The sequence below is a fragment of the Rhinopithecus roxellana genome, chromosome 20, assembly GCF_007565055.1.
Source record: "Rhinopithecus roxellana isolate Shanxi Qingling chromosome 20, ASM756505v1, whole genome shotgun sequence".
Lineage (NCBI taxonomy): Eukaryota > Metazoa > Chordata > Mammalia > Primates > Cercopithecidae > Rhinopithecus > Rhinopithecus roxellana.
The window spans coordinates 8,851,200-8,875,722 of NC_044568.1; the positions used below are offsets into that span (position 1 = coordinate 8,851,200).

The 24,523-nt window shown below is 56.1% G+C and overlaps 2 protein-coding genes and 2 pseudogenes across 3 annotated transcripts in view; all 4 read right to left on the reverse strand.

Annotated features, from left to right (window-relative positions):
* The window catches only part of LOC104682153 (SAGA-associated factor 29), a 23,470-nt gene extending 20,459 nt beyond the window's left edge, over positions 1-3,011 (reverse strand). Inside the window, exons 1-2 of the mRNA XM_030924752.1 lie at positions 2,972-3,011; positions 2,828-2,896 (exon numbers count right to left, since the gene is read on the reverse strand). Of these exons, the coding sequence (XP_030780612.1) occupies positions 2,828-2,896; positions 2,972-3,011 (109 nt within the window). The remainder of the gene's footprint in view (positions 1-2,827; positions 2,897-2,971) is intronic.
* LOC104681630 overlaps positions 1-17,786 on the reverse strand; it is a 62,673-nt pseudogene extending 44,887 nt beyond the window's left edge.
* LOC104681109 lies at positions 9,864-13,003 on the reverse strand (annotated as a pseudogene). Its single transcript, XR_004055519.1, has 7 exons — positions 12,593-13,003; positions 12,363-12,488; positions 12,176-12,273; positions 11,223-11,349; positions 11,023-11,127; positions 10,331-10,526; positions 9,864-10,209 (listed from the first exon to the last, which is right to left on the reverse strand). The product of XR_004055519.1 is annotated as a sulfotransferase 1A1-like (transcript).
* Positions 17,787-19,089: 1,303 nt separating the features above from the next.
* Positions 19,090-23,583, reverse strand: LOC115895313 (sulfotransferase 1A3-like). Its single transcript, XM_030925650.1, has 9 exons — positions 23,471-23,583; positions 22,256-22,407; positions 22,026-22,151; positions 21,839-21,936; positions 20,615-20,729; positions 20,563-20,574; positions 20,412-20,506; positions 19,735-19,915; positions 19,090-19,608 (listed from the first exon to the last, which is right to left on the reverse strand). The coding sequence occupies exons 2-9, from the start codon at positions 22,401-22,403 to the stop codon at positions 19,496-19,498; spliced, it is 888 nt and encodes a 295-aa protein (XP_030781510.1). The 5' UTR covers positions 22,404-22,407; positions 23,471-23,583; the 3' UTR covers positions 19,090-19,495.
* Positions 23,584-24,523: the final 940 nt, after the last annotated feature.

Here is a 24,523-nt window from a genome sequence, read left to right on the forward strand (position 1 = left end):
GCCTGCCTGTGCTGTCTCCCTACAAGCCATTGCCCTCTGTCTCACCATTTCCTGCTGTGACCCCCAGCCTCCACCCAGTGGGCTCGTGTCCCCGATGTTCCACTCTTTGAGTTCCCTGTGCCCCTCACATGTGGAAACCTCCCAGGCTGACCAGGCCTGTGATCTACTTGCCCGGCCACAGTCCATCTGGGCTCCAGGACAAACACGGCCCATTGAGCAACTGAGCTGGTACTAGGGGCCAGAGCCTGCTGTGGGAATGAACAAAACTCTGATGACTCAGCAAAAGGATGGGCCCAGGCAGGGTGGCTCCCGCCTGTAATCCCAGACCCTAGGGAGGCCGAGGCCAGGAGTTGGAGACCAACCTGGGCAGCATTGCAAGACACCATCTCTAAAAATCTTTTAAAATTTTTTAAAAAATTAACCAGGCAAGATGGTGAGGGTCTGTAGTCCTGGCTACTCCAGAGGCTGAGGCAGGAGAATCACTTGAGCCCAGGAATTAAAGGCTGCAGTGGCCAGGATCCCACAGCACTCCAGCCTGGGTGACAGCAAGACCCGGCCTCCCCGGGAGAAAACAAAAAAAAAAAGCAAGGGGGGGGATTCACGCCAGCCGGGGTTGTCTGAAATGGGATATCCATGGGGAAAGGGCAGGGATGGGAGAGGCCTCGGCTTCTGGAATGTTGGAGCCAGAAGCTGAGCAGGGTGAGGGTGCCCTGGGCCATTCCAGTGTGTCACTCACCTGAGCTCTCAGGAACCTGGCCTTGTGCCCTCCTCGCCCGCAGTGGCTGAGTGTGGGTCCAATGTGGGGAATGCAGGGTGTGTTGTCTGTGCTGAGGGTTTCCTAGGTCCAGTGTGGGAGGGATCTGGAGCTAGGGCCGGACTTAGATTTGCTTCCGGAAGGAAAGGGTAGGGTTGGGGGTGGGGAAGCTTCTCCATTACCCTCCTTAGTATGCCAGCTGGAGAGAAGCTTAGAGTGATCTCCAAAGCCATGACTGGGTTTGGTGTGTAGAAAACAGAAGAATGAAAGGGGAAAGGGCCCAATGGTGGATTTGTTTTTGTGGGGTTTTTTTTTTTTTTTTTTTGAGATGTCACAGGGCTCCTGACCTGCCCCTGCCAGGCAGACCAACAGACAAGCTTTCTCTGATTGAACCAGGCAAGAGAGGGGAGGGATTGTAAGAGAAAGATGGATAGGCAGGCCCAGGAAAGGTCACCTACCTGCCGGCTCCAGGCCAGTCCTGAAAGCGCCAGGGGTTCTGGCCCAGTGCAGCCCGCAGACCCTGCAGCCCATGCACTCCAGGCTCTGACCACAAGGCCAGTCTGGAGTGATGTGTGTGGGCAGAGTGAAGGGGCAGCGGGGAACAGAGCATGGATGCATAAACCAAGAAAGAACAAGGACACTGCAGTCCCACTGCCCTGGGAGCCAGCCCCAGCTTCATGGCTCCCGGAAGGAACTCACAGAACATTGATAGAAGATCCTAGAAGAACAGCAGCCCATGGCAGGTGCTTTTGTTTCCCTGGGTTTGAAGGAGGCTCCACAGACAAGAGATCAGAGGAAGTGGAGGCTTGGAAGCCACAGGGCCCCCGTGGAAGGAGGGCATCCCCCCATCCTCCTCGTTCTTTGTCCTCACTATTTAAAGTCCAAGGTCAAGCTGGCACGAGATAGCTAACCACCCCTCTGAGTAAAGGTGAGTCTCCCAAGCCTTCCAAGAAATGTGTGAGTTCAGAAGCAAGCGGGCAGGTGGGAGTGTGGGGGAAGCTGAGGCATGGGGCTTCCAGGCAGAGGAGAGGCTGCTCCCCTGCTAGGGCCACAGGCCCCTCCACCCTCCTCTGTGCCCCTGAGGAATCCCCGTGACTGGCACGTCCTCGGGCTACTAGCTCCGCCCCTGCCCTAGCGACCTTCAGGAGGCCCCCTTGACTCAGACTTTGCATTGCACTCCAGTAACAACCGGTCAGACCCACACGGGGTGGCACAGAAAAGAGGCAAGAATGTGAGATTAATAGAGTGGTAGCAAGTGAATAGAAAAATTCCAGGCAGCAGTTTCACATGACCAGAAGAAGGAAACTTGAAATAGCTGCATATGCTAAGGGCCAATAAGTCCCTGAAAAATAGGATGAGGACCAAGCTGGCTACGACCAACCAGACACAACATGGCGCTGTATTTGATGTAGGTTTCACCTAGGATCTCATTGTACGATCAGTAACATACAAAACCATACACCCGCCAGTGCCAAGACGGCTCCAGGAACACCTGGATTTGGGTGTAAATTGTGGTACCACAGTCTTGAGAAATCTTTACCTTTTCCTGGAATCTTCATGAATATAACCCTCTTTAGTTAAAGAAGCCCGTAAAGGTCATCCCCAAACCTCGTAGGGCATGAGACACTCTTGAGGACCCCACATTCCCCTTCTTGAGTGAGTCCTTTTGCTCTGCAAGAAATCTCCCTACATTCATGACTTTCTGACTTGTCCTTCAATTCCTTCTGGCTAAGGTGTCAACAGCCTAGAGAAGGCCAGGCACAGTGGCTCACTCCTGTAATCCCAGCACTTTGGGAGGCTGAGGCAGGCAGATCCCATGAAGTTGGGAGTTCGAGTCCAGCCTGGCCAAGATGGAGAAACCCAGTCTGAACTAAAATAGAATATTAGCCAAGCGTAGTGGCACATGCATGTAATCTCAGCTAATCAGGAGGCTGAGGCAGGAGAATGGCTTGAACCCGGGAGGTGGAGGTTGCGGTGAGCCGAAATCGCCCCATTGCACTCCGGCCTGGGCAACAAGAGTGAAACTCTGTCTCACACAAAAAAAAAAAAAAAAAAAAAAAAAGCCTAGGCCACCAGTATCCAGTATCTGGAGGGGGTTAGGGACACTGAGGATCAGGTCTCCAGCAGTGCTGTCCAGTGTGCCTGCAGAGGCAAGAAGGTTGTTCACAGGCAGCCCAGGGCAGGGAGTGGGGTAAGGAGGCTGCGGCCAAAGCCCACTCATGTCTTCTAATTCCTGGTCTTCTGCTATTTCCTCCATGCTCATCCAGTACAGCTAGATCCGGTCACCCAAAGCAGTGACATCTCACAGTTACCAAGGCATGGGGCCAGAGAGAGATGCAGAGTCAGGCATCACAAGCCCCCACCAGGCTCAGCCCTGAATACCGAGATCAGGACTCGGCTGCGCCCGCCTGGATTGCACAACTGGGCACCCTCTTTCCAGAGCTGGACCAGGCTGGGGCTGGCGGACTGCACTCACCTAGGGCATTGGCCCCATAGGGGCAGAAGCTGCCCTGGTTCTTCCTGAAGGAACTCCTCTGACACGCAGATCACATGGGCTCTTAGCCAGCAGCCAGGGTTGGGGCAACACAAGGGCCCCTCTTCATCCCATCCCAGGCAGCAGGCAGGCAAGAGACAAGGAGGGAGAGGGAGCTGGCAGCAAGCCCCTCCGTGCAACAAGCACTGTTTCGGGCATCACGCAGCTCCATCCTGTGAGGAAGGGGTGACTGTTATTTGCATCTTATGGATGAGGAAATGGACGTGGGGGTTTAAAATCGTTGCCCTCTGGGACTAAGCTAGTGAACGTCCTGTGAGCATCAGCAGTGATTGATTGAGTCACAGCCTCACCACTGCAGCCAGACATGAACTTCCTCACAGCTCAGCAACACCCAGCAGGTCACTGAATTTCCCCAGGGCTAGTCCTCTACTCACTCACAAGTAGCGGGAGCTCAGTAGAAGGCGCCCATCGTCCATTATTTTATTGACTATTTCTTGGCCATTGTCTCTGTGCTGAACTTTGTTCTACAGCAGTGACAAGAGCTGTCCTCGTGCAGTTTAGTGCAAAGGTTGGGGTGGGAGAGACTAATGAGAGCAATAAAACACCTAGCAGGTCAGATAATAAGTATTCAGGAAAAGGAGTGGACGGGGAAGTACACAAGAGGTGCAATTTTATTTTATATTTTTAGAGACAGTTTCTTGCTCTTTTGCCCAGGCTGTAGTGCAGTGGAGCGATCATAGCTCACTGCAGCCTCCAACTCCTGGGCTCAAGCCATCCTCCCACCTCAACCTCCCCCGTAACTGGGACTACAGGCATATGCCACGGTACCCGGGTTCTCAGAGCTGCAATTTTAAATCGGAGCTAGGGATAATCCCACGGAGATAGGGAAGACCTCCGTGTGGAGGTGGCAGGTTATCAAGGCAGAAGGTGTAGAGAAGAACCTTCCAGTCAAAGGAAAAAGGCAGGTCCTGCTGTGCTCAGGAATGGCCATAAATACTATCATCCCCATCTTAGAGACGGGGACAGGGCCGCAAAAGTGTCCTGGCTCCTCAACAGCTGGATCCGAAGTCCTCTGAAGGATGAACCGCCCTGCCTGGGGTGGACCTCTCCTGGAGCGCGCGGGCGCGCAGGGCGCACAGGCCTCTTGGACCCCGTGTCCGGCTCAGGCTCAGGCTTGGTGTCAGCAAAGGGACCTGCGCGGCGCCCTGGGGCCGGGGAGGCCAGCGCCCGTGCAGCACGGCGGGCAGAGGTCCTGGCGGAGGTCGGGGTGCAGCGGGAGCAGGAGGCGCGCCTAGGACGGGGGTGCCAGGCCCATTCTTAACCGCGACAGGGTACAGGGGCGTCAGGGAGGCTCCGACCACGGTGCGGACCCCAAGCCCTCGCCCTCCTGCCGCTGCGCTGTCTCCTTCCTTACCCGAAGGGCGGCCAGGGCGGACAGGAAGGCGTGCACGACGAACATCATCTCCCTGGGGAGGAGAACGGGGGTGTCCCTGTGAGCCCTGCCGCGCCCAACCGCGGGTCCCCTCCAATCCCACCCCAGAGTGGGGTCCTCACTCGGGGCTTCAACCTAGCCCCAGGCCCCTCCGCTGCCTGAAGTCACGCCCCCTGCACCTGCGCACTTCAGGCCCCGCCTCCAGACCAGGTACCCACCTGTCCCCCCTTCTCTCCCTCCTGCGCTCCATCCGACCCCAGCGTGCCCACCAAGACCCCTACGCTGGCCTGCATCCTGGATTATCACCTCCGCCCCAGCCAACTCCTCCCCGGAGTTCCACCTCCGAGATTCCCAGGGCACCGGCTCCCCTTCATGCTCCTCCTCTGCCACAGGCCCCGTCCCTGCCCTGGACGCCCCACCTATGTCACAGGCCTGCCCACTGCCTCTCATCAGGCCTGTGCCTCGCGGGGTCCGCCTCCTCCAGGAAGCCTTCCTCCTGGCACAGAGACCCTCCCCATCTCACAAGGAGTGCAATGGCCTGATTTGGCTCACTGCAACCTCCGCCACTGCCCTCTGCCCCACCTTTCAAGCGATTCTCCTGCCTCAGCCTTTCCAGTAGCTGGAATTACAGGCATGTGCCACCATGCCTGGCTAATTTTTGTATTTTTAGTACAGACGGGGTTTCACCATGTTGGCCAGGTTGTTCTCGAACTCCTGACCTCAAGTGATCCGACCGCTTCAGCCTCTCAATGTGTTGGGATTACAGGAATGAGCCACCATGCCAGGCCTGGGCCCTGCCTGTTGTGCGATCCCCATTGTGCTGCTGGACCTGACGAGCAGGATGGACAATGAACCCCAGGAAAATGTGGGCCTGGTGATGGGGGTTCAGGCCATAGAGCAGGTAGACGCTGAAGAAGTGCCCTGGCCTAGCCGCGACCCCCGTGGAACCCTTTGAATTTTAGGAAATTCTCATTAAACACACTTCTGGGTCAGCACCGACATCAACAGGAGAGCCTCACCAGCACCTCGGAACCCGCTTTGTCTCTCCCTGGTTCCTTCCCCTGGGTGCCCGCTATGCTGCCGTCTCACCCATATGTAATTCAGTGCAGCAGCCCCTGTAGGACACCTGGCAGATCAGGTCACAGTCCTGCTGGGCCCTCAGGCTCACTCAGGAACTGGGCGCTCCCAGGTGGTCCTCCAACAGCTCAGTGCAGCATGCTGGGGGGTCAGGGCCAGCACCTGTCCCTGGGGCCTCAGGCCTCCCTTCCTTCCCACAGCGGCCAAGATCGCACGTCTCTACGATGACTCGGAGCCGCCCCGGAAGACCATGCGCAGAGGGGTGCTGATGACCCTGCTGCAGCAGTCGGCCATGACCCTGCCCCTGTGGATCGGGAAGCCTGGTGACAAGTGAGGGCAGCAGCTGCGAGGGAGGGGCTGGTGCCCAGGGGCTGGGACTGACCCTTGGTTCTGCTCACAGGCCCCCCACCCCTCTGTGGGGCCATCCCCGCCTCAGGGGACTACGTGGCCAGAGCTGGACACAAGGTGGCTGCCCAGGTGAAGGCTGTGGATGGGGACGAGCAGTGGATCCTGGCCGAGGTGGTCAGTTACAGCCATGCCACCAACAAGTGAGTGACACGATCCCCGGGGCTACTCTCTGGTCGCTGCACCTGCCTGGGCTGCCGCTCTGCTTCCTGTCTGCACAGCAGGAGGAAAACTCCACAGAGGGTGATGTGGGTGGGGCCAGCTGTGCAGGGAGCACCAGGTCCTTGCCCTGCCCCCGTCCTCCACACTCCTCGACAGGGACTGTGCCCCTGGCTACACCCAGCGTTTTCCTCCTTTTGTCCACAAGTATGAGGTAGACGACATCGATGAAGAAGGCAGAGTGAGTGTCCAGGCCAGGGCAGGGCACGGAGCCTGGGGGCAGCCTAACGGCTGGGAAGGAGCATCCCCACCTGGCCACAGGTTGACACAAGTCCCTCTACAGCCAGGAGACACACCCTGAGCTGACGCTGGATCATCCCCCTGCCCCAGTGGAAGGACAACCCCGAGATGGACCGGAGGCCTTATTTGGGCCAGGGCGGGTCATGGAACTTGGGCGAGGCAGGAGAGATAGTCAAGGAGACAACCATCTTCTCAGGATGCTGCGACCTTGGTGACCTCACGGCCAACACAGTAAGCCTCAGCATTCGCCTGGGCACTGAGTTCATTCAAGCAAAGCTATCCCCAGTAGGGACTTTCCCTTTTGAGAACATGTGCATTTTGATTTTACCTGTCCTCAAACTGACCCTTTGCTCATTTTAATAGTAAAAACCACACCCCTGGGTGGAGATTTAAAATGCTAATGAGACATGTGTCCTAGAAATAAGCATGTATAGCAAATGCCCATGTGCACCCAGAGGACCACCCAGATCATGCTTGCTAGTGACACCTCTTCCCACCCATTATGAACAATCGTGTAACATTCCCATAAGGGGAGTTTTTCCTGTAGTAATCAACACTGTTCCACCCTGACGAGAAGCCCGTTCTGAACTCACTCAAGGTGTATTGTCTTGTCTAGTATGCACTTAACTTGGAAAATACAGTTTTTCTTTTGCAATATGTTACTCTGTGCTGCACTTCTTTTGCTGTACGTCTCTTGTTTAAATTATTTTATTTATTTATTTATTATTTTAGATGGAGTCTTGCTCTGTGGCCTAGGCTGGAGTGCAGTGGTGCAATCTCGACTCACTGCAACCTCCTCCTCCTGGGTTCAAGCGATTCTCCTTCCTCAGCCTCCCGAGTAGCTGGGATTACAGGGTTCACCACCGCATCTGGCTAATTTTGTATTTTTAGTAGAGACGGGGTTTTCTTCATGTGGACCAGGCTGGTCTCAAACTCCTTACTTCAGGTGATTCACCCACCTCAACTTCCCACAGTGCTGGGATCACAGGTGTCAGCCACCGCGCCCTGCCTGCCTAATTTATTTTAAACCAAGAAGAGGAGAACCCAGGTATCACAACAGCTGTCAAGCTGGGAAGGAGTGTCCCCAGCCACAGATTGACACAACCCCAAGGAGACACACCCTGAGCTGGCAGTCACGGCCTCAGTGGAAGGCCAACCCCCAGATGGACCCCAAGGCCTTGTTCCAGAGGGAGCAGCTCATCATGGCCCTGTATCCCCAAACCATCTGCTACTACCACGCCCTGATCCACACGCCCCCACAGCAGGTAAAGCAGCCTCCAGGGGAGACGTCATTGGTGACACCTCCAATGTCACCAATTGATTAGAGAGGCTAGCGTCCCCTTCCTTATCCCCTTTGTCCTCATCTCCCAAGCTAATGGGACCTGCCAGCAGCCCTCCCTCTTCCACTCCAGCCCCAAAGGCCACTGACCCCTTGCCAACCCTGGCAGCCTTGGCAAGCCCCAAGTCAGCGGCATTCCTTCTGCAGCCCCAGGAGAACCAGCTCTGAGATGGGAATCTCCTGCCCTGAGCCCGGGGCTTTTGCCTCCTCGTGCTCCTGGTGACATGGGACACAAGCCACCTGAGGCCAGGATCCCTGCCTGCCACCCTCTGGGCTGCCCTGGGTCTTCTGAACACAGCATCCCTGAAAGGCAACAGACCCTCCAGCTATGGCCCCACTGGGAGGGAGTCAGCGCCCCTTCCTCTCCCCACCCTTTTCACTGCCCTGAGCCTCCTGCCACTGAGAAAAGAGCTCTGTAGCAGCAGGGACTGGGCCAAGACTTCTTGACCCCAGAGTGAAGGATGATGAGAGTGACTGAGAGTCCACCGCCCAGAGGCTCCTGTGGTCTAGGCTGGGGGAAGGGGGTGCCTGTCCTGGCCTGGGGGTCTCTGAGCAGCCCTTCCTGTCTGCCTGCCACACAGCCCCAGGACGACTACTCAGTCCTGTTTGAAGACACCTCCTATGCAGACGGCTATTCCCCTCCCCTCAATGTGGCTCAGAGGTACGTGGTGGCTTGTAAGGAGCCCAAAAAAAGTGAGGCTGCCCGGCGGACTCACCATCCCCCAACGACACAGGGCAGGACAGCAGAGGATGTGCTGGGATTAAACAGACATTCCTCCTCCACTCATCTCCTGGGTTTTACTTCTCCAGACCCTCTCCCCTCTCCAAACAGGGCAAGTTGGGGAGCTGGAGTGGGGAGCTGGCCGTATTTGGCCCCGCTGGGCGATCACTCTTTCAGCTCAGGGTTTCTCTTGGCTTGAAATAGAGACTCTGCATTGAACACAAGTCATAGTTTTGTTGTTGTTGTTGTTGTTATTGTTGTTTTAAGACTGAGTCTTGCTCTATCGCCCAGCCTGGAGCACAGTGGCGTGATCCTGGCTCAGTGAAACCTCCACCTCCTCGGTTCAATCGATTCTCCCACCTCAGTCTCCGGAGTAGGTGGGATTACAGGTGCACACCACCATGCCCAGCTAATTTTTGTACTTTTAGTAGAGATGGGTTTCGCCATGATGGCCGGGCTGCTCTTGAACTCCTGACCTCAAGTGATCCGCCAGGCTGAAGTGCTGCGATTACAGGCATAAGCCACTGAGCCCAGCTCAAATAAAAATAGTATTTAATTTAATTTATTTATTTATTTATTTTCAAGGCAGAGTTTTGGTCTTATGCCCAGATTGGAGTAAAGTGGCACGATCTTGGTTCACTGCAACATCTGTCCCTGGGTTCAAGCGATTCTCCTGCCTCAGCCTCCCGGAGTAGCTGAGATTACAGGTGCCTGCCACCATGCTCCGCTCATTTTTGTGTGTGTGTTTTTTTTTTGCTTGTTTGTTTTTGTTTTGTTTGTTTGTTTGTTTTAGTAGAGACGGGGTTTCACCATGCTGGCCAGAATGGTCCTGAATCATAATTTATTTTAATTAAATTTTATTTATTTATTTCTCAAGGCAAGGTTCACTCTGTCCCTCAGGCTTGAGTAGATTAGCCTAGTCACAGCCAACTGCAGCCACAACCTTCCTGGCTCAGGTGATCCTCCTGCCTTCTCTTGCCAAGTAGCTGGGACTACAGGTGTCCACCACCACGTGCAGATCATTTTCTCAAATTTTTATAGGGATGGCGTCTTGTAATGCTGACCAGGCTGGTCCCAAACTCCTCTCCTCCAGTGATCCTCTGGCCTCAGCTTCGCAAATTGCTGGGATTATACACATGAGCCACTCTGCCTGGCCCACAAATCATATTTATTGTTTTTGTTAAAACTGATTTTATTTTGTTATTATTATTATTTTTTTTCAACAGAATCTCACTATGTTGCCCAGGTTGGTCTTGAACTCCTGGGTTCAAATGATCCTCCCACCTCAACCTCCCAAATTGCTGGGATTACAGATATGACCTACTGTCCCTGGCCCTCAATTCATATTTGCTTCTTGAGCCGCTTGGTCAGGCTTGATTCGCACACTCCCTCTGCAGTGACCCCGGGAGCCCCTCTCACAGCTCAGAGCGGAAGCTGAGGCTGCAGCCTGCCATCTTCTCCGCATAGTCCACATCGAAGCGCTCATTCTGCGCCACGGTGAAGGTGGTCTTCCAGTCCCCAGCCATGCCTGGAGGAGGAAGGCAGGGAGCAAAGCTGGAGTCTCATCCCAGGGGAGGCCCTGAGTGCCTATGGGGAGGCTCCAGCCACTGCTCCCACCCGCCCCAAACCCCGTGCTGGCCGGCGCCCACCTTTCCTCATGAAGGGGGAGATACTGTGGTCCATGAACTCCTGGGGGACGGTGGTGTAGTTGGTCATAGGGTTCTTCTTCATCTCCCTGAATGACGTGTGTTGAACCATGAGGTCCACGGTCTCCTCCTGGCAGGGAGCGCCCCACAAACTCCAGGATCTTCCGAATCTCCCTTTTGGGGTTCTGAGGAGCAGAGGCTCCACGGTGGAGGCTAGGTTTGCTGATTCAGGAAAATAAAATGAGTCCCCTTCTCTAACCTCAGAGAGGAACTGGCCACTTCCACTAGAAAACCCACAGAGCCAGCTCCTCGACCCCCGGGGCCCTGGTCCCTGGGGCAAAATGAATTGCTCTCTGCCCTGTGATCCCATCATGAGCTGGGCTTGGCTTCTATGGGTGAGGACCGGGATGGTCTTCTTCCATGACTGTGGCCCTGGGTGGCACACCCTTTGGTGGGGATAAGCAATAGGACTAAGTATCTAATCCGTGGCCCACCTGCAGCTGACTCAGGCACAGGAGACGAGAGCTGTGCGGGGCCCGCTGCCAGGTGGGGCTGTAGCGAGGAGGCCTTGACCAGGGAGGCAGGATGGGGAATCCGGACCTGCAGTGGGGGCCGCCCAAGAAGGGGGCTGGGCGGCCTTGCAGGTCCCTGTGAGGTACCTGCCCTCAGGTGTCACATGAGGGGAAGCATCACACGTGGTCTCACCTCTTTCATGTCTTCATAGAAGAGGTAGAGAACAGGGTGGGTGTGGCTCAGCTCCCACCACTCCTGCATGTGCTGGTACCAAGACCCGTAGGACACTGGAGAAACTAGCAGGGGGCAGCGACACAGGGTTGCTGTGTGTTATAGCCAGCACCTCTAGGCTCCACACCCTCCTTCCTCCCGTCAAACCCACCTTCTCCGGCCATGAACTTCTCCAGGAAGCTCTCCCAGGTCCCAGGGTCAGGGCGCACCTTGGCCATGCGATGGAAGTGGTAGTAGGAGACCGCCACATCCTTTGGGTTTCAGGCAACAAAGACCACCTGCAGGGGCAGAGGACCCAGCCTCAGTGCCATCACTACACAGCTCACCCCAGGCCAGCTCATCTCTTGGTTTAGCAAAGGAGGAACCTGAGGCTTAGCGGCTGACCTGCTTGAGATCTTACAGCACAGGTAGGGCCAAGCTGGGATTTGAACCCTGCTCAGATGTCAAAGCCTGGCCTGGTCCCTGGATCCATATTCTATACTAATGTAATCTGCATAAACGCCTTCACACCCCAGTTTGGAGCAAGGCATGCCCGGTCCCCTCCAGCTCCCTCCTCAGTGGGCCCGTGAGCACCCACACGCTGCCTTTCTGAGGCAGACACTGAAGAGTCTTGTGTTTCTGGTCATCAGACCCTTGCCAGAGCAAGCAGCAGATGGTGTCCCCGCTGAAGATGAGACCAGGTTGAAAGAAGTGGAGCGACCTTCCCAGAAGAACAGGACCGAAGCTGGGTTGCGCCGGAGCCTCCTTCCCTGGATTCTCATGCCCCGCGTCTGGACGTTTTTGTTCTTTTTGGTTTTTTTCTTTCTTTGAGTCGGGGTCTCTCTCTGTCACACAGGCTGGAATGCAGTGGTGTGATCATGGCTCCACTGCAGCCTCAAACTTCTGGGCTGGGTGATCCTCCCAGATCAGTCTCCCAAGAAGCTGATACCACAGGCACATGCTACCACACCTGGCTTTTTTTTTTTTTTTTTTTTTTTTCCTGGAAAGAGACTGCATCCCTATGTTGCCCATGCTGGTTTCTGACTCCTGGCCTCAAGTCAGCCTCCTGCCTTGGACTCCCAAAGTGCTGAGCTGATAGGCATAAGCCACTGTACCTGGCCTCACCTTGACCTTCTGATCCAGCAGAGTCTGGGGCAGCAGAGCCAGGGGCAGGTGTGTCTTCAGGAGCCGTGGGGCCGGTGTGTCTTTCAGAGTCTCCAGCCCTGAGCAGTGGGTCAGGGAAGGTCTGGTGAGCTGAAGCCCCCGCCCTGTCTTCCTCCCCTCCCCTTGCACTCAGGACAGGGTCACACACCTGAGAGAATCCCTGGGGCTTTGAACTCAAGGAAGGGCACCCGCATGAAGATGGGAGCTCGGTGACACTTCTCCAGGTCGCCGCCTTGGTAGATCATGTCCAGTATCTGGCTCACCCAGGTAGTCCCTGGAGAGGGAGGGAGATGGGAGGTGAGCAGGCTGAGGGCACAACCTCGCTGGCCAAGGTGGGGACTGCTGCCTGGGAAAGGGTGGGTGGCCCTCCTCACCTACCGGACTTGGGGTAGGTGCTGATGAGCAGGTCATCGGGCCGGGCCCAGAAGCTCTGCAGGGGTCCCAGTGCCTCTGCAAAGTACTTGATGAGCAGAACCCCCTTCACGTACTCCAGTGGCGAGCGAGAGATGTCCTGGATCAGCTCCATGTTCCCGCGTCAGGGGCAGAGCCAGGCCCACTTCCTTTAATACCATCACAACAGCAAGAAAGCGGCATTCTTGCTTTCAGGGAAGTCACTGGGGCCTAGGGAGGCTGAGTGACTTGCCCACACTCACAAAGCCAGTCAGTGACAGGGCTGGGGCTGAAACCAGGTCAGCCTCTAATGCGGTGGTTCCCCAGCCTGGCCACACCTTTCATTCACCTGCAGAGCTGTTCAAAATCCCAGGGCCTGGGCCATGGTGCAGACCAGTGAAAGCACCCTCGCGGTGCGGGGCCCAGGTAGCAGGGTGTGTGAAAGTCTCCAGGAGCGTCCAGCCGCACTGAGGAAGCTCCAGGGCCTGCCTGTGCTGTCTCCCTACCAGCCAATGCCCTTTGTCTCACCATTTCCTGCTGTGACTCCCAGCCTCCACCCAGTGGGCTCCTCTCCCCAATGCTCCCCTCCTTGAGCCCCTCAGGCCCCTCACATGTGGAAACCTACCAGGCCCGCCAGGCCTGTGATCCACTTGCCCGGCCACAGTCCATCTGGGCTCCAGGACAAACATGGCCCATTGAGCAACTGAGCTGGTATTGGGGGCCAGAGCCTGGTGTGGGAATGAACAAAACTCTGATGATTCAGCAGAATGAGGAGGGGACACGGTGGCTCATGCCTGGAATCCCAGAGCTTTGGAAGCCCAATGGGGAAGAATCACTTGAGCCTTAGACTTTGGGACCAACCTGGGCAATATAGCAAGACCCCATCGCTAGAAAAAATATGTTTAAAAGTGAGCTGGGCAGCCAGGTGCAGTGGCTCACACCTGTAATCCCAGAATTTTGGGAGGTCGAGGTGGACAGCTCACCTGAGGTCCGGAGTTCGAGATCAGCCTGACCAACATGGAGAAACCCCTTCTTTACGAAAAATACAAAATTAGCCAGGCGTGATAGCGCATGCCTGTAATCCCAGCTACTCTGGAGGCTGAGGCAGGAGAGTCGCTTGAACCCAGGAGGCAGAGGTTGCAGTGAGCTGTATCATGCCATTGCACTCCAGCCTGGGCAACAAGAGTAAAACTCCATCTCAAAAAAAAATTAATTAATTAATTAATTAAAAATAAGTTTGAAAAATTAGCTGGGCATGGTGGCTCTCTCCTGTACACCCAGCTACCCGGGAGGCTGAGGTGTGATGATCATGCGAGCCCGTGATTTTGAGGCTGCAGTGAGCTACGGTTTGGCCACTGCACTCCAGACTGGGTGTCAGAGCCAAGCCCTGTCCCAAAGAAACAAAAATAAAAAAGAAGGAAGGGAAGCCAGGCTGGGGTTCCCCTAGTGAAACTGGATATCCATGGGGAAGCAGCCAGTATGGCAGAGGCCTTGGCTGCTGGAATGTTGGCTGCAGAAGCTGAGCAGTGTGAGGGCGTCCTGGGCCATTCCACTCTGGTACTCACCTGAGCTCTCTGGAATCTGGCTCTCTTGTCCTGGTGGCTGAGTGTGGGGAGTGTAGAGCTATGGTCTGCCCTGAGGGTGTGGTAGGTCCAATGTGGGAGGGATCCAGAGTCAGGGCCAGACTTGGGTTTGCTCCCGGAAGGAAGGGGTGTGATTGAGAGTGAGGAAACTTCTCCATTACCCTCCTTAGCACCACAGCTGCAGCCAAGCTTAGAGTAATCTACAAAGCCAAGATGTGAGTTTAGTGTTTAGTTGTGATTAAAAAACACAAGAATAAAAGGCAAAAGAGCCCAATGTATGCATCTTTTTAAAATTTAGTTTAATTAATTAATTTATGTATTTTGAGAAGGAGTCTTGATCTGTCGCCCAGGCTGGAGTGCAGTGGCATGATCTTGGCTCACTGCAACCTCCGCCTCACGGGTTCAAGTGATTCTCCTGATTCAGCCTCCTGAGTAGCTGGGATTACAGGCACCCACCGCCACACCCAGCTAATTTTTGTATCTTTAGTAGAGACGGGGTTTCACCATGTTGGTCAGGCTGGTCTTGAACTCCTAACCTCAGGTGATCTGCCCGCCTTGGCCTCCCAAAGTGCTGGGATTACAGGCATGAGCCACCGCACCTGGCCCTTTTTAAAATTTTTTGAGCTCTCACCAGGTTCCTGAGCTGCCCTCTGAATTCCACCCTATAGGGCAGGCCAACAGAGGAGCTTTTTCTAATTGACCCAGCCAAGGGAAGTGAGCTGGTGAGTGGGGAAAAATGGGTACTCACTAGACAGAAACGGGGCAAGTCATGTTTCCCGGGGCAGTCTTGAAGGCACCAATGCTTCTAGTCCAGTGCAGCCTGCATGCAAGCCCCCAGCAGCCTAGGCATTCCAGGCTCTGACCACAAGGCCAGTCTGGAGTAATATGTGTGGACAGAGTTGAAGGGGCAGTGGTGGAGCAGAGCGTGGATGCATAGAACAAGAAAGAACAAAGACACTGGAGTCCCATCACCCTGGGAGCCAGCCCCAGTTTCATGGCTCTTGGAGAAACTGTTCTCGGAGGAACAGTTTTGTGGCTCTCGGAGTATCGCTAGAAGATCCTAGAAAAACAGCAGCTTGTGGCACATGCTTTTGTTTCCCTGGGTTTGAAGGAGGCTTCAAGAGACCAGAGGAGGCTGAGGCTTGGAAGCCACAGGGCCCTGTGGAAGGAGTGTATCCCGCCATCCTCCTCGTTCTTTGTCCTCACTATTTAAAATTCAAGGTCAAGCTGGGCATGAGACAGGTAACCATCTGAGTAAAGGTGAGTCTCCCAAGCTTTCCAAGAATTGCCTGAGTTCAGAGGCAAGCGGGCAGGTGGGAGTGTGGGGGAAGCTGAGGCACGGGGCTTCCAGGCAGAGAAGAGCCTGCTCACATGCTAGGGCCACGGGCCCGTCCTCCCTCCTCTGGAAGCCCCTTGACTGGCAGGACCATGGGCTACTAGCTCTGCCCCCGCCCTCAGCAACCAACAGAAGGCACCCTTGACTCAGACTTTGTATTGCATTCCAGAAAAAAGCCCCAGACTCGCAGTGGGTGGCACAGAAAAAAGGTGGGAGGGGGGTTACACAGATCAATCCTATGAGGCAGGGGTGACTATTATTCACATCTTAGAGATGAGGAAATGGAGGTGGGGGGGTTAAAATCCTTGCCCCCAGGGACTAAGCTGGCCAGTGTCCTGTGAGCATGAGCAGTTATTGATTGTGTCACAGCCTCACCACTGCAGCCAGAGCTGCCAGGTCACTGAACCTCTGCAGGGCAAGCCCTCTACTCACTCAAATTTACTGAGAGCTCAGTAGAAGCCAGGACCATCGTCTGTTATTTTATTAACTATTTGTTGGCCATCGGCTCTATGTGGGACTTTGTTCTACAGCAGTGACAAGAGCTGCCCTCAGGCAGTTTAGTACACAAGTTCGATGGGGTTTAATGAGATGCATAACATGTGTAGTATGGCAGACAATAAAAGTGTTCAGGAAAGGGGGGCGGGCAGGGAAGTGCACAAGAAAGAGCCCCAATTTTATTGTATTTTATTTTTTTAGAGACAGGGTCTTGGTCTTTCCCCCAGGCTGGAGTGCAATGGAGTGATCATAGCTCACTTCGGCCTCCAACTCCTGGCCTCAAGCCATCCTCCCACCTCAGCCTCCCCCGTAGCTGGGACTACAAGCATGTGCCACCATGCCCGGCTTCTCAGGGCTGCAATTTTAAATCGGGCGATAGGGAAGACCTCCCTGTGGAGGTGGCAGGTTATCAAGACAGAAGGTGTAGAGAAGAACCTTCCAGTCAAAGGAAAAAGGCAGGTCCTGCTGTTCTCAGGAATGGCCATAAATACTATCATCCCCATCTTAGAGACGGGGACAGGGTCGCAAAATTATCAGGGCGTTTCCTGGCTCCTCAACAGCTGGATCCAAAGTCCTCTGGAGGATAAGCCGCCCTGCCTGGAGCCGACCTCCCCTGGAGCGCGCGGTCGCGCAGGGCGCACAGGCCTCTTGGGCCCCGGGACCGGCTCAGGCTCAGGCTCGGCGTCAGCAAAGAGACCTGCGTGGCGCCCTGGGGCGGAGGAGGCCCGAAGGCCAGTGGTCAGTGCGGTGCGGCGGGCGGAGGTCGGGGAGCAGCGGGACCGGGAGGCGCGCCCAGGGCGGGGGTGCCAGGCCCACTCCAACCGCGGCGGGGTACGGGGCGGTCAGGGCGGCTCCAGGCAGGGGTCGGACCCCAAATCCGGGCCACACGCCGCCGCCCGGTCTCCTTCCTTACCCAAAGGGCGGCCACGGCAGACGGGAAGCCGTGCACGACGAGCACGATCTCCCTGGGGAGGAGAACAGCGATGTCGTGTGAGCCCCGCCGCGCCCCACTGCGGACGTAGCCCAGCGCCCTCGCCGCGGGTTCCCTCCTATCCCACCCGAGAACGGGGTCCTCACTCCCGGCTTCAGCTGAGCCCCAGGCCCTGCAACTCCTGAAGGCACGCCCCCTGCACCTGCCCATCTCAGGCCCCGCCTCCAGCCCAGGTACCCACCTGTTCCCGCTCCTCTCCCTCCTGCGCTCCACCCGACTCCAGCGTGCCCATCAAGACCCCTGCGCTGGACCCCCAGCCTGGATCATCACCCTTGCCTCAGACAGCTTCTCCCCGGATTTCCACCGCCGAGATTCCCAGGGCACAGCCTCCCCGTTATGCTCCTCCACTGCGACTGGCTCAGTCCTCGCCCTGGACGCCCCGCCCATGTCACAGGCCTGGCGGGTCCCTCTCATCAGGCTTGTGTCCCCCGGTTCCACTTCCTCCAGGAAGCCTTCCTCCGGACACGGAGACCCTTCCCCTCTTATCAGGGACCTCGCCCACTGGTCCGCCAAGCTCCACCTTTTTTGCGGCCCCCATTGTGCTGCTGGACCCAACGAACAGGGTTGACAGTGAACCCCACATAGACAGGGCCCGGGTACCAGGGATTCAGGCAGTAGAGCAGCTGGACGCTGAAGAAGTGCCCGGCCTCACCCGGATTCCCGCGGGACCCTTCGAATTTTAGGAACTTTTCACTAACGAAACACATTTCTGTGTCAGCACCGACATCAAGAAGAGAACCTCACCAGTACCTCAGAACCCGCTTTGTCCCCCCCCATCCCCCCCACCCCCGTTTCTTCCCTTGGGTGCCTGCTGTGCTGCCGTCTCACCCATCTGTAGTTGAGCACAGCAGCCCCTGTAGGCCACCTGGCCGATCGGGTCACAGTCCTGCTGGACCCTCAGGTTCACTCAGGGGCTGGGGGCTCCCAGCGGTTCCTTCAACAGCTCAGTGCAGCATGCTGGGGAGTCAGGGCCAGCACCTGTCCCTGGGGCCTCAGGCCTCCCTTCCTTCCCACAGCGGCCAAGATCGTAGGTCTCTACAATGACTCGGAGCCACCCCGGAAGACCATGCGCAGAGGGGTGCTGATGACCCTGCCCCTGTGGATTGGGAAGCCCAGTGACAAGTGAGGGCAGCAGCTGCGAGGGAGGGACTGGTGCCCAGGGGCTGGACTGACCCTTTGTTCTGCTCACAGGCCCCCACCCCTCTGTGGGGCCATCCCCGCCTTGGGACTACATGACCAGACCTGGAGACAAGGTGGCTGCCCGGGTGAAGGCCGTGGATGGGGACAAGCAGTGGATCCTGGCCGAGGTGGTCAGTTACCGCCACGCCACCAACGAGTGACACCAGCCCCAGGGCTGCTCTCAGCCCCTCCTGTCCCCCTGCCCCACAGCCCCAGGATGACTACTCTATCCTGTTTGAAGACACCTCCTATGCAGAAGGCTACTCCCCTCACCTCAGTGTGACCCAGAGGTACCTGGTGGCTTCCAAGGAGCCCAAGAAAAAGTGACACCGGTTGGGCGCGGTGGCTCAAGCCTGTAATCCCAGCACTTTGGGAGGCCGAGACAGGCGGATCACGAGGTCAGGAGATCGAGACCATCCTAGCTAACACGGTGAAACCTCGTCTCTACTAAAAAATACAAAAAAACTAGCCGGGTGAGGTGGCGGGCGCCTGTAGTCCCAGCTACTTGGGAGGCTGAGGCAGGAAAATGGCGTAAACCCGGGAGGCGGAGCTTGCAGTGAGCTGAGATCTGGCCACTGCACTCCAGCCTGGGCGACAGAGTGAGACTCCGTCTCAAAAAACAAAAAAAGAAAGAAAAGAAAAAAAACAAGAAAGTGATGCCGTCCGGTGGACTCGATGTCCTCCACCATCCTGGGGCAGGACAGCAGAGGATATGCTGGGATTAAACAGACATCCCCTCTCCACACATCTCCTGGGTTTTACTTCTCCAAATCCCTCTCCCCTCCCCAGATATGGTGACCTAGGGAGCTGGAGGCTGGGGGAGAGGTGACCATATCTGGCCCCACTGGGCATTCACTCTTTCAGTTCAGAGTTTCTCTTCCTTTCCAATACAGGCTCTACATGAACACAAATCGTATTTTATTTTAATTGAAATTTATTTTCTTTGGAGGGAGGGTCTTGCTTGTCATCCAGGCTGTAGTGTATGGGCATAATCGTAACTCACGGTATCCACAACCTCCTGGGCTGAAATGATCCTCCAGCCTCTGCTTCCCAAGTAGCTGGGACTACAGGTAAGTGCCAGCACATGTGGCTAATTACATTACATCTTTGTAGAGATGAGGTCTCACTATTTTACCAGGCTGGTCTCAAATGTGTGGCCTATTGCGATCCTCCCAGCTCAGCCTCCCAAATCGCTTGGATTGCAGACGTGAGCCACTGTGCCTGACTCAAAAATCATACTTTATTCTTGAGCCCATTGGTCAGGGTAGATTCGCACACTCCCTCTGCAGTGACCCCGGGAGCCGCTCTCACAGCTCAGAGCGGAAGCTGAGGCTGCAGCCTGCCATCTTCTCCGCATAGTCCGCATCGAAGCGCTCATTCTGCGCCACGGTGAAGGTGGTCTTCCAGTCCCCAGCCATGCCTGGAGGAGGAAGGAAGGGAGGGAGTAAAGCTGGAGTCCCACCCAAAGGGAGGCTCTGAGTGCCTATGGGGAGGCTCCAGCCGCTGCTCCCACCCGTCCCAAACCCACGTGCTGGCCGGCACCCACCTTTCCTCATGAAGGGGGAGATACTGTGGTCCATGAACTCCTGGGGGACGGTGGTGTAGTTGGTCATAGGGTTCTTCTTCATCTCCCTGAATGACGTGTGTTGAACCATGAGGTCCACGGTCTCCTCTGGCAGGGAGCGCCCCACAAACTCCAGGATCTTCTGAATCTCCCTTTTGGGGTTCTGAGGAGCAGAGGCTCCTCAGTGGAGCAAAACAAAACAAGTCCCCTCTCTAATCTCAGAGGGGATCTGGCCACTTCCCCGAGAAACCCCAAAGAGCCTTGATCCCAGGGGCCCCGGTCCATAGGGTAAAATGAATTGCTCTCTGCCCTGTGATCCCATCATGAGCTGGGCTTGGCTCCTGTGGGTGAGAACCGGGATGATCTTCTTCCGTGACTGTGGCCCTGGGTGGCACACCCTTTGGTGGGGATAAGCAATAGTATCTAAGTATCTAATCCTTGGCCACCCATGCAGCTGACTCAGGTGCGGGAGATGAGAGCTGTGTGGGACCCGCTGTCAGGTGGGGCTGTAGCCGGGAGGCCTGGGCCAGGCAGGAGGATGGGGAATCTGGGCCTGCTGTGGGGGCCGCCCAGGAACGGGGCTGGGCGGCCTTGGCGGGTCCCTGTGAGGTGCCTGCCCCCAGGTGTCACATGAGGGGAAGCATCGCAGGTGGTCTCACCTCCTTCATGTCTTCATAGAAGAGGTAGAGAACAGGGTGGGTGTGGCTCAGCTCCCACCACTCCTGCACATGCTGGTACCAGGACCCGTAGGACACTGGAGAAGCGGGCAGGGGGCAGTGACACAGGGTTGCTGTGCGTTGTAGCCACCACCTCTAGGCTCCACTCCCTCCTTCCTCCCGTCAAACCCACCTTCTTCGGCCACTGAACTTCTCCAGGAAGCTGTCCCAGGTCCCAGGCTCAGGGTGCGTCTTTTCCATACGGTGGAAATGATAGTAGGAGACCGCCACATCCTTTGGGTTTCGGGCAACATAGACCACCTGCAGGGGCAGAGGACCCAGCCCCAGCGCCATCACCACACAGCTCGCCCCAGACCAGCTCACCTCTTGGATTGGCAAAGGAGGAACCTGAGGCTTAGAGGCTGACTTGCTTGAGATCTCCCGAGATCTCACGGCACAGGTAGGGCCAAGCTGGGATCTGAACCCTGCTCAGAAGCCAAAGTCCTGCCTGGTCCCTGAGACCATATTCTATACTAATATAATCTGCATCAATGCTGTCACACTCTGATCTGGAGCAAGGCATGCCCGGTCCCCACCAGCCCCCTCCTCTGCTGACCTGTGAGGACCCACACATTGCCTTTCTTAAGTGTACACTGTAGAGACTCACTATCTTGGCATCGGACCTTCATCAGAGCAAGAGATAGACAGTGTCCTCTCTCAAGATGTGATGAAGGCTGGGCACAGTGGCTCACACCTGTAATCCCGGCACTTTGGGAGGCCAAGGTGGCCAGATCACCTGAGGTCAGGAGTTCAAGACCAGCCTGACCAACATGGCAAAACCCCATCTCTACTAAAAATACAAATTAGCTGGGCGTGGTGGCAGGTGCCTGTAATCCTAGCTCCTTGGGAAGCTAAAGCAGGAGAATCACTTGAACCCAGGAGGTTGAGGTTGCAGTGAGCCGAGATCACACCACTGCACTGCAGCCAAGGTGATAGAGCAAGACTGTCTCAAAAAAAGAAAAAAAAAAAAAAAAGATGTGGTGATGAGCCTCGCAGAAGTGAGGAGGCCCTTCCAGAAGAACAGGAACATGGCTGGGAGGGCGCCAGAGTTCCCCTTCCTGGCTTTCCTTGCCACTCAGCAGGAACTTTTTTTTTTGTAGAGATGGTTTTGCTGTGTTGCCCAGGCTGGAGTGCAGCAGCAGGATCAGGCTCATTGCAGCCTCCAATTTGCATAAACAATCCTCCCCGCTGAGCCTCCTAAGTGGGAAGTCTGTGCCACCACACCAGGTTTTTAATTTTTTTTGTAGAGACGGGATGTCATCTCTACAGCAATGTTGCTCAGGCTGGTCTCCATCTCTCGCCTTCAAGGGATCCTCCCACCTCAGCCTCAAATTGGGATGACAGGTGTGAACCATTGTGCCAGGCCTCACCTTGACCTTCTGATCCAACAGAGTCTGGGGGAGCAGGGCCAGGGGCAGGTGTGACTTGATGAGCCGTGGGGCCGGTGTGTCTTTCAGAGTCTCCAGCCCTGAGCAGTGGGTCAGGGAAGGTCTGGTGAGCTGAAGCCCCAGCACTGTCTTCCTCCCCTCCCCTTGAACCCAGGACCCAGCCATGCACCTGAGGGTTCCCCTGGATCATTGGCCTCAAGGAAGGGCACCCGTATGTAGATGGGATCCCGGTTACACTTCTCCAGGTCACCACCCTGGTAGATCATGTCCAGTATCTGGCTCACCCAGGTGGTGCCTAGAGAGGGAGGGAGATGGGAGATGAGCAGGCTGAGGGCACAACCTTGCTAGCCAAGGTGGGGACTGCCACCTGGGAGAGGGTGGGTGGCCCTCCTCACCTACCGGACTTGGGGTAGGTGCTGATGAGCAGGTCATCGGGCCGGGCCTGGAAGCTCTGCAGGGGTCCCAGTGCCTCTGCAAAGTACTTGATGAGCGGAACCCCCTTCACGTACTCCAGTGGTGGGCGGGAGGTGTCCTGAATCAGCTCCATGTTCCTGTGTCAGGGGCCAGAGCCAGGCGCATTCCCTTAACTCCATCACAACCGCAAGAAAGCGGCATTCTTGCTTTCAGGGAAGTCACTGGGGCCTAGGGAGGCTGAGTGACTTGCCCACACTCACAAAGCCAGTCAGTGACAGGGCTGGGGCTGAAACCAGGTCAGCCTCTAATGCGGTGGTTCCCCAGCCTGACCACACCTTTCATTCACCTGCAGAGCTGTTCAAAATCCCAGGGCCTGGGCCATGGTGCACACCAGTGAAAACACCCTCGTGGCGCGGGGCCCAGATAGCAGGGCGTGTGAAGGTCTCCAGGAGTGTCCAGCCGCACTGAGGAAGCTCTAGGGCCTGCCTGTGCTGTCTCCCTACAAGCCATTGCCCTCTGTCTCACCATTTCCTGCTGTGACCCCCAGCCTCCACCCAGTGGGCTCCTGTCCCCTATGTTCCCCTCCTTGAGTTCCCTGTGCCCCTCACATGTGGAAACCTCCCAGGCTGACCAGGCCTGTGATCCACTTGCCCAGCCACAGTCCATCTGGGCTCCAGGACAAACAACGGCCCACTGAGCAACTGAGCTGGTACTAGGGGCCAGAGCCTGCTGTGGGAATGAACAAAACTCTGATGACTCAGCAAAAGGATGGGCCCAGGCAGGGTGGCTCCCGCCTGTAATCCCAGACCCTAGGGAGGCCGAGGCCAGGAGTTGGAGACCAATCTGGGCAGCATTGCAAGACACCATCTCTAAAAATCTTTTAAAAATATTTTTAAAAACTATCCAGGCAGAATGGTAGGTCCTAGCTACTCCAGAGGCTGAGGCAGGAGAATCACTTGAGCCCAGGAATTAAAGGCTGCAGTGGCCAGGATCCCACAGCACTCCAGCCTGGGTGACAGCAAGTCCTGGCCTCCCCAGAAAAAAAAAGCAAGGGAGGGGGATTCACACCAGCCGGGGTTGTCTGAAATGGGATATCCATGGGGAAAGGGCAGGGATGGGAGAGGCCTCGGCTTCTGGAATGTTGGAGCCAGAAGCTGAGCAGAGTGAGGGCGCCCTGGGCCATTCCAGTGTGTCACTCACCTGAGCTCTCGGGAACCTGGCCTTGTGCCCTCCTCGCCCGCAGTGGCTGAGTGTGGGTCCAACGTGGAGAATGCAGGGGTGTTGTCTGTGCTGAGGGTTTCCTAGGTCCAGTGTGGGAGGGATCTGGAGCTAGGGCCGGACTTAGATTTGCTTCCGGAAGGAAGGGGTGGGGTTGGGGGTGGAGGAACTTCTCCATTACCCTCAGTATGCCAGCTGGAGAGAAGCTTAGAGTGATCTCCAAAGCCATGACTGGGTTTGGTGTGTAGAAAACAGAAGAATGAAAGGGGAAAGGGCCCAATGGTGGATTTGTTTTTGTGGGTTTTTTTTTTTTTTTTTTTTTTGGAGATGTCACAGGGCTCCTGACCTGCCCCTACCAGGCAGGCCAACAGACAAGCTTTCTCTGATTGAACCAGGCAAGAGAGGGGAGGGATTGGAGGAGAAAGATGGGATAGGTAGGCCCCTCACCTACCTGCCTGCTCCAGGCCAGTCTTGAAGGTGCCAGGGGTTCTGGCCCAGTGCAGCCCATAGGCCCCCAGCAGCCCATGCACTCCAGGCTCTGACCACAAGGCCAGTCTGGAGTGATGTGTGTGGGCAGAGTGAAGGGGCAGGAGAGGAGCAGAGCATGGATGCATATAACAAGAAAGAACAAGGATAATGCAGTCCCCTTGCCCTGGGAGCCAGCCCCAGCTTCATGGCTCCCAGAGGACCTCACAGAGCATCAGTAGAAGATCCTAGATGAACCACAGCCCCTGGCAGGTACCTTTCTTTCCCTGGATTTGAAGGAGGCTCCACAGACAGAGGCCCGAGGAAGTTGAGGCTTGGAAGCCACAGGGCCCTGTGGAAGGAGGGTATCCCCCCATCCTCCTTGTTCTTTGGCCTCACTATTTAAAGTTCAAGGTCAAGCTGGGTGCAAGACAGGTAACCAACCATCTGAGTAAAGGTGAGTCTCCCAAGCCTTGCAAGAACTGCGTGAGCTCAGAGGCAAGTGGGGAAAGCTGAGACTTGGGGTTTCCAGGCAGAGGAGAGGCTGCTCCCCTGCTAGGGCCACAGGTC